Genomic DNA, 12,330 nt, shown 5'->3' on the forward strand with positions numbered 1-12,330 from the left:
CAAACTCCTCGTCCCAGGAATCAGCCAGGTGAACCTTATCTGAACTGTTTCCAATGCAAGAATGTCCCTCCTTAAGCAAGGTGACCAAAATTGTACACAGTTCTCCAGGTGTGGCCTCACCAATGCCCTGGACAGTTGTAGCAAGACTTTCCTACTTTTTTACCCCTTGCTCCTTGCAATAAAGGCCAACATTCCGTTTGTTTTCCTAGTCACTTGCTGTACCTGCATGCTGACTTTTTGTGATTTCATGTACAAGAACATCTGGGTCCCTCTTTATTGTACCATTCAGTAGCCTCCTTCTATTTAAATAATAATCCCCTTTTATTTCAGCCAAAACGGACAACCTCACATTTTGCCACATTATACTCCATCTGCCAAATGTTTCTCTCTCACTTAACGTATCCATATCTGTTTGCAGACTCTTTGTACCACCTCACAATTTGCTTTTCCACCTATCTTCATATCGTCAGCAAATTTTCATCCAAGTCATTAATATAGTTGGTAAATTGTTGAGACCCCAGCACTGATTCTTGTGGCAATCCACTAGTTAACAGTTTACCATCCTGAAAATGACCCATTTACCTTGACAGTCTGTATCCTGCTAGTTAACCAATCCTTTATCTGTGTTAACACTGACAACCCCAACACCATTAGCTCTTGGATTATGTAGGAACCTTTTATGTGCATCTTATCAAATGCTTTTTGAAAATCCAAATCCATCTACTGGTTCTCCTTTATCCACCTTGCTTGTTACATCCTCAAAGAGCTCTAGTAAATTGTCAAACACCATTTCCCTTTGTTGAAAATATATCGCCGTTCCTTCAGTGTTGCTGGGTCAAAATCCTGGAGTTCCCTTCCTAACAGCTCTGTGGGTGTACCTATACCACATAGACTGCAGTGGTTCATGAAGACAGCTTACTACCTTCTCAAGGGCACTTAGGGATGGCAATAAATGCTGGCCTAGCCAGCAAAGCTCACATCCCATGAACAAATTAAAAAATAGCCACTTTGACTCTGCCTGATAGTATTATGATTTTCTTAATGTCCTGCTACTACCTCTTTAACATGGAATTCTAGCACTTCCTGTTGACAGATGTTAGACTAATTGACCTAAAGTCTCCTGCTTTTGCCCTCCCTTCTTTCTTGATTAGAGGTGTTACATTTGCAGTTTTCCAACCCATTGGGACCTTTCTGGAATCTAAAGAATTTTGGAAGATTACGACTGGCTCTGAGCCACTTCTTTTAAGACCCTAGGATGTAGGGCATTGATTGCAGGGGATTTGAGCTCCATTAGGTTTCCCATCACTTTTTCCCCAGTGATAGTGATTATTTAAAGTTCCTCGCTCGCTTTTCCCTCTTGATTTTCTGTTATTCTTGGAATGTTTTTTGTGTCTTTTACTGTGAAGATGGATACAACACTTATTCAAAGTCTCTTTGCCTTTGCCTTATTTCACATTATTTAATTCCCTGGTCTCACCCTCTAAGGGACCAATGCTCACTTTAGCTGCTCCTTTTTATATACTTATATAATGTCTGTTTTTATATTTCTTGCTAGTTTTCTCTCATATTCCAATTTCTCCTTCTATTACTTTTTTAGCCATCCTTTGTTTTCTAAAACTCTGCCAATCTTCTGCACATTTTCTTTCAATTTGATACCATGCTTAACTTTCTTAGCTAGCCACAAATGGTGTATTCTGCATTCGTCTAGTAAAGTCTTTCTTCCTCAATTGAATATATCCTTGTTCAGTGTTACGAAATATCTCCTTGAATGTCTTCTGCTGCTTTTTTACATCTTCCCTTTTAACCTATTTTCCCCCCTCCACTTTAGCCAACTCTCTTTATATTCTCGTAATTATCTTTAAGACGCTAGTTATGGATCCATACTTCCCAGTCTCAAATTGAGTCTGACCTTCCATCATGATAAGGTCACTCTTGCCTAAAGGATCCTTTACGATGAGATATTTAACTAATCCTGTCTCATTACACATTATCAGGCCCCAAATAACCTGTTCCCTGGTTATTTCCAGAACATATTGTCTAAGAAACTGTCCCAAATTCAATCTGAACTCATCCTCCAGGCTACCTTTGCCAATTTGAAGATTAAAGTGACCCATGATTATTGCAGTATGTTTCTTTCAAGCCCTCAATATTTTTGTTTTCCTGTGTAGCTCCTGTTAGAGGGCCTGTAATAAACTCCCACCAGTGACTTATTTCTTTTTCTATTTCTTGTCTCTACACAAATTAATTGAATATCTTGATCTTCTGCACTAAGATCATTTCTCACTACTGCACTGATCTCATCCTTGATTAACAGCCCTACCCCACCTCTTTCTTTCTCCCTGTTCTTCCGAAATGTCAAATCTCTTGAATATTCAGGCCCCAGCCTTTGTCACCATGCCTCTGTAATGACTATCATATATCCTACTCATTTATTTCTATTTGTGCTATCAATTCATCCATCTTGTAATAGATGCTGAGAACATGCAGATTAAGAGCTTTTAATTCTGTCCTTTTACAGTTTTTTGCCTATTCTAACCTCTTTACTTGTATATTCTTGTGTTTGAATGCTCTGTCTCTTCCTATCACACTCTGGTTATCATTACCCTGCCCTTTTGTTTTGTCATTTCTCTTTAGCTTCCAAATCCCCCCTCATGTGAACCTCCCACCCCTTCCCCTGTTTAATTTAAAGCCCCCTCTACAGCCCTGACTGTATGATTCACCAGTACTCTGGTCCTAGCGCAATTCAGGTGAAAGCTGTCCCAAAGGATGGTTGTCTTCGGCTCTCTCTCTCTCTCTCAGACCACCTTTTTTGTGTAAAAGGTCAGAACGGTACCTCCTTCACTACACCAAATTCCCTCACTTACCAAATTCTCAAGCTTATACTCTGTCTCGAGCTGCATTCAATCTTCGTGCTTGCTTATTTTGTGCACTTAGCAAGACCATGTGCGTTTACACTAGCTGAAATTCTACAGAGCTGAGTCAGGCATTGCTGGCTTGAGAAACTAGTTTGAACTAGCTACCTCATTAACAGACTGTAGCTTCCTCTCCAGCAGAGAGCTTGTTTACCGCTGACCATGACTGAAAGAAACAACTTTTTTAACGATAAATTGTAGTTAAATGCTAAATGCAAACTTGGTTAGATTTTAGGAAGAGATTAACTGTTAAAATTCCTCACTTATTAAATTCCCAAGCATATACCCTGTCTTAAGTTGCAATCTGTCATGAGCTTCTATCTTTATGCTTGCTTACAGTGGATGAAGAAAAAGTTGGTCTTTTAAATTTCATGACAGAATTGCATGCTGTTGTGAGAAAAAAAAATGTACGGCAATTACTTTCTAATAACTGGAGAAGCCTAAATCATTTTTCATGCACAATTGATTGGATACTTTTATAAAATATTACAGTCAGATACTTTTGCTTGCAGAGTGCTTTATGGATATGAGTAGTCCAGTTGATGAGGCTTAGTTGTGTTTTCAGTGGGTAGCTGACAATTTTTTGTGGAAGTAATGGAAAAGGAAGGCTTGTGAAATAGATAACATCTTGTCTGTCCATATTGAGAATGATTTAATAACATAATTCCAAGGGCAATGATAAACTAAATTCTGTCTAGAAAAATATTATCAGTGCTATTTCATAGCTTCTGCCCTACAAGTCTTTCTGTTCACAATAAGGATAGGGATATTAGAAAGGTTAACTGTACTTAAAGTTGATAAGTCACCAAGACCAGGTGGAATGCATCTGTGGATACTGAGGGAATTAAGGGTGGAAACTGAAGAGTAACTGACCATAATCTTCCAGCCCTCCTTAGATACAGAGGTGGTGCCAGATGGTGGAGAATGGCAAATGTTACAACCTTGTTCAAAAAAGATTGGACAAGTATGGATTAATTAAGGAAAGCCAAATAGATTGTTAATGGCAAATCATTTTTATCTAATTTGCTTGAGTTTTTTGATAACAGGTAACAGGGAGGGTTGATGTGATATATATGGACTTCCAAAAGCCACGTAATGGGCTTGGCAGTAAAGTTGAGTGACAGGAAACATGGCTTTGAAGAATGATTGATTGTTTTTCAGACTGATGGAAGTACATAGTGGGGTTCTGCAGGAGTCAGCATTAGGACTACTGCTTTTTTTGATATGTATTAATGACCTGGGCTTGTATAGGGCACATTTTCAAAGTTTGTAGATGGTTCAAAACTTGGAAATGTTGTGAACTGTGAGGAGGATGTGAGATATGTGAAATGCTTCATTTTTGTAGAAAGAATGTGGCGAGGCATTATAAAATAAAGGGTAAAATTCTAAAAGGGGTGCATGAATAGAGACCTGGAGGTAATTGTGCATAGATCTTTGAAGATGGCAAGACATATTGAGAGAGCTTTTAGCAAAGCATGTGGGAGCTTGGGCTTAATAGAGGCATGGAGTCCAAAGCAAGCAAGTTATGATGAACCTTTATGAAACACTGGTTTGGCCTCAAATCAAGTATTGTATCCAATTCTGGGCACTGCCCATTAGGAAGAATGTGAAGGATTTAGAGCAGAAAAGATGTAGAGAATGGTTCCAGGGATGAAGGGCTTCAATAACGTGGATAGATTTGAGAAGCTGAGGTTGCTCTCCTGGGAGAGAGGGAGAAAGTTGAGGCCAGATTTGACAGATATGTTGAAAGTCATATGGGGCCTGGACAATTGATAAGAGAAATTGTTCCCATTGGTGGAATGGTCATGAATTAGAAGTCACCAGCATAAGGTGTTTGGCAAAAGAAGCAACAGTGTCATTAGGAAAAATGTTTTTATGCAGCCAGCGGTTAGGATCTGGAATGCACTGTGTGAGACTTTGGTGGAGGCAGATTCACTTGTGGCTTTGAAAAGGCATAAGCACTGGAAGAGAGAAAATTTGTGGGGCTATTGAGAAAGATTGTGGGGGGGGGGGGGGAGTGGGATTAGCTGAGTTGCTCTTGCAGAGAACCAGTACAGACATGCCTGGCAAATAACCTCTATCCTGGCTGTATTCATTTTATGATTACACATTGATTGTGAAGCATAACAAGAAGCAGGTAATTGAGCCTGTGCTACATTGGCATAACATCATCTCCCATTCATGCAGCATGTTATCCCTTGGAAGGGGCGAAAACAAGGGGGGAAAAGAAATATTATGACAATTTAGGAAATTAACAGTATTTTTGAAATGTAGACACTGCTTCAGGCAAATAGCACAACCAAATTGCATTCAGCAAGATTCCACAGTCAACCATCTGAAAGTAATTGGCTAATCTCTTTGTTATGTTGATTTAGGAGTAAATATTGGCTAGGATGCTGTATGAATCCTCTGTTTGAATAATTCTATTAGATCTTTTGTGTTCACCTGAGAAGGCAGAAAGAACATTAGTTTAACATCTCATCATCTATAGTAATTGTGCTATAAAAACTAGTTGGGTAAGCCATTGTAATGAGTATTTATTGTTGTGAGTAATTTTTTTTGCTTATGGGATAAATTCCATACTCAACATTTTCCATTTGGTACTTCATATGAATTTCTCACATTATTAAATAGATGTAAGGGAGGAGCTAATGAGCTGCAGTGACACAGGGCCACAGAGAAATACCACTTTGCGGATAACTATATGAATAGTGATCTCGTTTCTGTGGAGTGGATAAATTATAGTGGAATTGTCTTCTCCTTTGTCAGTAGCATATGCTCACATTAGTTAACCTTGATCAAAATGAATGTTTGGAAGACTTCACGATCTAGATTTAGAACAATTAAGGGTACATACTGGAATCATCACAACCTTTCTTTCTCTTTACAAATGCTGGGTGACCTGTTTATTTTCAGAATTATCAGTTTCTCTTTCAGATTTTATTTGCAGTTTTTCCTTTGTCATTTATAAATTATGAACATATGGCTGATCATTTGAAAGAAAATGCAGGAGGTAAATGTTAAACTGTAACACATTTATTTTATTCATAGACCTGTACAGTCAAACTCTAGGCATTGGGTAATGTGATTCTGTAGCTGAGAAGCGTACTTGCAAATTAAGTTCCATTTATTTTTGTCAGATGCCTGCTAAGTTTAAAAGAAAGAACAGATGTGACAATTTTTCCTCCCCTTTAGCAGTTTGTTTGCCATCCCTTTAAATGCCTGCTTTAGCATCCATCTTGCTCCTCTTGGTTAGAGTTGGGAAATTATGTCTGCTTATTTTGCATGATCCGAAGAGGCAGATTTGTGGAATACTTAAAAAGGGACTGTCTCAAAAATGTACTTTTTCATATGTATCAAAGTTTTTATTTGGATTCTTTGGGTAGAAACAGCATGTGGTCGGTTGAAACCTGTGCACAAACAGTAACCTATAAGATGAAATGTTAAATCAAGGCTCTGTCTGCCCTCTCAGGTAGCCCATGCACTATTTCAAAGAAGAGCAGAAGAGTTATCCCAGGTGTCCTCCCAATATTTATTTCTCAATCAACATCTCAAAACCAGATTATCTGTTTGTATCAATTTGCTGTTATGGAAGTTTGGCTCAAATCGGCTGCTGCATTTTCTACAGCAATGACTACACTTCAAAATGTACTTCATTGGTTGTAAAGCTTTGGGACATCCTCTGTTTTTGTGAAAGATGATAAATCAATGCAAGTCTTTTAATATTATTTCCTCACTTCTCTGAACAAAGCCTCTGTTAAACAATCTATCTGCAAAATTGAGATTTTTTTTTAGCCAAGTACTTCCACACTTGTCGGTATTTTGTCCTTCAGGAGTTCCTATTACAAATTTTGGACCCTTTAGTGTCTATTGGGCCAAATGTTTAAAGCCCATTTATTTCCCTTTTTCTATGTCATTATTAGTTAAAGATGCAGTGGTTGATTTTCCCCTCATAAATGCTTCTGTTTGAGATATTTATAGGGTCAATATCTCCCCTTTCTGCATCTTTAGTAGTTGAAGTAAAATCCTTTCTGTGTGTAATAATATTCTCTATTGGGGGAACTGATTGGTGATTTCACCATTTAAAATTTTGATCCTCTTGTTCAATTCACTATGTGACTTTGTCACTCCCTATCTCTGATCTTCTACAACTCCCTTATTAAGGTGAAACTGTTTCCAGCGTCAGAATAGCTGGCAACCAGAACACAGATTTAATATCATTGGCAAAAGAACCAGAGTAATGTGGGAGTGGGGGAAATAATTATGCAGCAAGTTACGATGATTTGGAATGCGTTGTCTGATAGGGTGGTAGAAGCAGATTCAGTAGTAATTTTCAAAAAGGATAAATACCTGAATTGGAAAAAAAATGCAAGCTCTGGAGAAAGGGCAAGAGATTGGGACTAAATTGGACTGTTCTTGCAAAGACCTGTCACAGGTGCAATAAGGCCAAATGGTCTCTTGCTGTGCTGTATCATAGAATGGTTACAGTGCATAAGGAGGCTGTTTGACCTGTTGTATCTGTGCTAACTCTCTGCAAGAGCAGTGCATATAGTGCCACTTCCCTGCCATTCCTCCATAGCCCTGCAAATTTTTCCTCTTCAGATAATGATCATTCTATTCCAGCAACCAGTTAGACTGGTCCTTCATAGCTTTTTAAGTGTTCAATGTTACAAATATAACCATATTTGATAAAATAATCGAGGCAGTTGTCACAAATGTTGTTTCATTGCTTTTAATACATAAATTAGGTGAAAAAGAATCATTCCTTGACTGTGATTTTGATCTTTCACTGATAAATTCAATAAAGCACTTGAATCAGAGTTTTGCCCCAGACTAGATACTGATTTTGAGGCTATGTGTAACTAATGTATTTGTTTTTAACGCTCTAGAATTCCCCAGGTGTTGTTGCTGTCCTTATCATTGAATACAAGAAATCGTTGCTTCCGCATCTGCCCATTCATTTACACACCGCGTCGAATTGCCTGATGTTTGCACTTATGCCAAGATCAAAAATCTATAAATCCTTTTACTCTCAGGTAAGAACATAAAGACAAATGGTGAATGATATCCAATAATCAAATGTTTCCTTAAACTGCCTCCTTGTAACATGGGCAGAAATTGATAGTTTCCAAATGAAAGAGTTTATTATAATTTTAAAAAAGGACAACCTCATGTATGTACAATTATTGCTATAACCAATAACTGATCTAAAAAATAGTTGGTACCTGATAAAATTAATGAACTTCTCATTATCTGTACTTAAAATCAATGTTCCCTTTAAAATTTAGTTGTGCTGGTCAATTTTGTTTCAGTATGTGACCCTTTTTTTTTTGCATGGCCATACACGTGTGATATTTATCATGGAATAAGCCTTAGTGTTGTTGGATGTCAAGCAATGATAGAATTGCTATCAGTAACTAATTTCCCTTTCCTTTTCTTCCTTCCTTCCTTTCTCTCCTGACATACTTGAGCCATCAGAAAAAAATACTGTCCAAATAATTTCACTGAGTTGATATATTTCAAGCAGTAACTGTCTGAAAATTGTGGTGTTCATTCACCCATTATCCTGATGAATTATTTGTGTGCCTTCCAATCACCTTAGTTGGGCTATAGTGGGGACAAAATTCAGCATTTATTCATTATGCCATTCAATTTTTGCCTCCTGAAGCGACTGAGTTTTTGTGCACCCTATTAAAATAAAACACTTTTTAATCCTGGTCTGTTCCCAGTAGCTGCACAATTACGTAAAGATGACTTGGCTGACTCCTGGATGGAAAATGCTTTATAAAGATATTCAAACGGATACTCCTTCGTGAGTCGGACCCCTATTAACCATCCTGCAATATAAGATATCTTGACCACAAACTCCTAGGCACAGCATAAGCAGCAACATGGTCTTCCTTGGTTGATATATCCTTCTCCTGAGACACCTCGTATAAAATTGAGCATTTATTCAAATTGCAGTCTATGCTGTATTTACTGAGAGTGCGTTTTTCAAAGCTAAAAATAAACCCTTAAGCTAATCCTTTTTTTTTGCTTTCACGAGTTATTTATAGTTTATTGTTTAGCCTATGTTAACCTGCTTATGTTGCTGCAATTGCAGCACATTATCTCAAATTAATTTTGTATCCAGATGTGCAAAACATTTGTAAAGTCTCAAAATTTGTTAAATATCCAGTGGTCTGGGACTTGAAACTCTTGTTTGACAATTATATAAACTCCTGGATTACGTTATCAAGGAATACAGATATTAATTAGTAAGGCATTAGTCCAGCTCCATTTGGACACATAGAAGTTACAAATAAATGATTCTAAACATGTTTACTCACTTTTTGTCACCTACCTGTTCAGTCTAACTTGAATATTAACATACAGCAGAATTTTCCAGCCTGTTGAAGGCCGGCTCAGGAGCGAGCAAGATGGAAATTTCACGAAAATTGATATTTGAGCAGGACCCTGAAGAGCTCCAGCCATGTCCATTACCAGATGCTGTTCAAAGCTTTTCTGAGTGCTTTTGCTACTTGATAGTTGATTGCTAACTTCACTCACCTTTAGCTGCACTTCCCTGCTGCCAGTCTTCACCACAGCAGGGGAGCAGTTTATGAAGCTCTACCTGCCACTTCTGTGAGGGGCAAGAGCAGAGACCACAGCCCCCAACAGCAACAACAGCTATCTTCTCCTCAGCAACATGCCCACCAGAGGGCAGTTGGGAAGGACAACGTGATCTAGCTGTAAGGAGGCAAGTCCCCACACACACACACACACACACACACACACACACACACACACACACACACACACACACACACACCACCCCCCCTCCCCCCTGCAGCTATAAATGGAGAACTACATTCAGGCAGAGAATCAAATCTTCTGACATGTTTGAAAAACAGTGTCTCAGGAGGCTCAGGCTGTCACTGCAGGTAGCTGCTGGCATCTTCAACCTTCTTGAATAAGGCCTCCTTCTCAGTAGACCAGGTAGGCACACCACCTTCCCTCCACTACGCCACTCTTGCGCTCTCTCTCTCTCTCTCTCTCTCCGCCACCCCACCCCACCCCAATATCTTTTTCTCTCACCAAATTGTGCCTCTCTTCTGCAAGAGTGCTCACGGTGACTTGTGTGCAGAGGAGGGAGCAGTACCATTTGTGAAGGATGACTGAGGCTTGGATGAGTGAGAGTGTTGGCTTTTCAGATGGGGTTGTAAGGTGCCTTCAGAGAGTGGAACAAATGGAGTTGCAAGCTGTGTTGGCTTGCCTTGTGCTTTACTGGAGGATGCTGCATAGACTAGACTGTGGGGCTTGGCACTTGAAAATGTTAGGCTATTTGCTGTTGTCCCTGCCATCTTCAAGTCCTCGATCCTGCTATTGCACTGCCACCAAATTCTAGGACCACACTCTGCCACTGACTTCTTCCACAACTCCCACCTGTGCTTGCTGAGTTACAGAGCATGTCCTCTTCCTTCCATTATTCCGGAACTCACTTGACTGCAACCCTCAGCTTCCGCAGTAGGACCTCCAACTAAGAGTGATACATGAGTGGTTGGGAGGGAGGGGTGGGGTGGTAAGGGGGCAGTGAGGAGGCAGTCTTCCCACCATTCCTGTAGTTGCTGCAAACAGAAAAACCCAAGTGCCACTGAACTTTTCTGACACATGCTGTGTAGAATCCTTTTAATTAGCAACCTTTCTTTTCGCAGAATGGATGTGTTGTTCCATTTGCCCTCCCTAATTGATCAGGTAGCCTGGAGGCAGGATGAAAATTCATTTGCTCTAGTAAAGAGCAATTGCCATACACACTCTGCAGAGAGTCAGGTTCCAGATCCGGAAATGTTCATGCTATTGCGACAGGGACTGAGGTGCTACAATTCCATCCAAAGTTTCTGCCTTAACCATAAAATCATAAAACCATAAAAAGAATGGTTACAACATAGAAGGAGGCCATTTAGCCCATTATGTCCTTGCCGGTTCTATGCAAGAGCAACTCGGCTAACCCCGCTTTCCTGCCTTTCCCATAGTCCTGCAAATTATTTTTCTTTAGCGGAGGCACGAGTCATAATTTTCCAATTCTCCCTAGATTTAGTGACGCCTGAGGACTGCAGAATTACAGATGCTACATCCTCAATCAAAAAATGGCACAAGGATAAGCGCAGCAACTGTAGACCAGTCAGTTTAACCTTGGTGATGGGGAAGATTTTGGAAATGATAATTCACAGTCACTTGGCCAAATGTGGATTAATAAAGGAAAGCCAGCATAGATTTCATGAAGGCAGATCTAACCAAATAAATTTTGTTCTTGACCTCTCCAGCGTACGCTTTCTCTCCAGCACTTATAGTCTCCTTAGTAAATGCTGCCACTTCTTCTTTCCTTCCTTCCCTAACTTTCCTAAACACCTTGGACCGGATTTTCATCTCTTAATGGAGGTGCGAATTGGGTTGCAAAATGCTGAATTTAGTTGTATTTCACTGGAGAAATGATGTCCCTCACCCTTCCAAACCCCTCTCCATTTCGTGTATGGGAAGACCCTCATATGCACCTGTTACAATATCAGGGTCCCCATTGTGAGACCACAGGAAAATTGTTTTTCCTCAAAAAACACACCTTGGAGAGTTCATGACTGTTGGGTAAGCCTTCTAAGGAGTCTAGAACATTCTGAAAGGTAAATGCAAAATGATTTGCCATCTTCAAAGTCACTATTAGATGCTGTATTGTAATGTAGATGTCTTTTAATGCAGTGATACATCATAGTGATCTGTCCTGCAAAGGTAAGTTGACCCTTACATTGACGAGCATTGTGTAATTGTTGTCATGCGTTTTAGTACTTTTCTAAATGCCAAAAGTACCGTAATGCATTCAGAAATATATTTTTTTAAAACCCTATCTGCCCCTGCAGTCATGTTTTGTGCAATGATATAGGTCTACTGACATCTCTGGCTATTTAAAAAACACTGCTTTTGAAAGTTAAAAAAAATCTCTGCACTTGCTCCCTCCATTGATTGACAGACACACAGCTCTGAAATGGAAATAGGACACCATTCTTTCTGTCTATCTCAGGAAATGTAGCTGGAAGCTTTTGTTGTGATTATGAACACTTGGCTGGGTTTCAATAGCTCAGCAGGTGGTGTATTAATCCAAGAATAATTTTTTCCTCTATCAATGAGAGTGTATTTGAATTTGAGGCTTTATTAGATTGTTAGAGGTTTAATTTTTTCCCAATGATTTTAAAATAATTCCTATTGCTATTGCATGGCCCCTGAGGACTCTGCAAAGTCATCATAATCTTTTGTATGCTGGATTTGGAGCAACAACTATAATTTTACAGGTGGTCAAGCCAGGATATTATGTCAAGCCTGGTGGTGTGTATTGCTGTAATACCTCCTTCGTATTTGAGTCAGGCATTGAGTCATTATGTATTCCATGGTT

General features: G+C 39.3%; 1 protein-coding gene across 3 annotated transcripts in view; it reads left to right on the forward strand.

The window, feature by feature from the left end:
* dnaaf9 (dynein axonemal assembly factor 9) overlaps positions 1–12,330 on the forward strand; it is a 237,916-nt gene that overhangs the window by 147,677 nt on the left and 77,909 nt on the right. For all 3 annotated transcript variants that reach the window (XM_041190151.1, XM_041190158.1, XM_041190167.1), the window contains one exon: positions 7,802–7,948. In XM_041190151.1, the coding sequence (XP_041046085.1) occupies positions 7,802–7,948 (147 nt within the window). The remainder of the gene's footprint in view (positions 1–7,801; positions 7,949–12,330) is intronic.

Source organism: Carcharodon carcharias, chromosome 1 (assembly GCF_017639515.1).
Source record: "Carcharodon carcharias isolate sCarCar2 chromosome 1, sCarCar2.pri, whole genome shotgun sequence".
In the NCBI taxonomy this organism is placed as follows: domain Eukaryota; kingdom Metazoa; phylum Chordata; class Chondrichthyes; order Lamniformes; family Lamnidae; genus Carcharodon; species Carcharodon carcharias.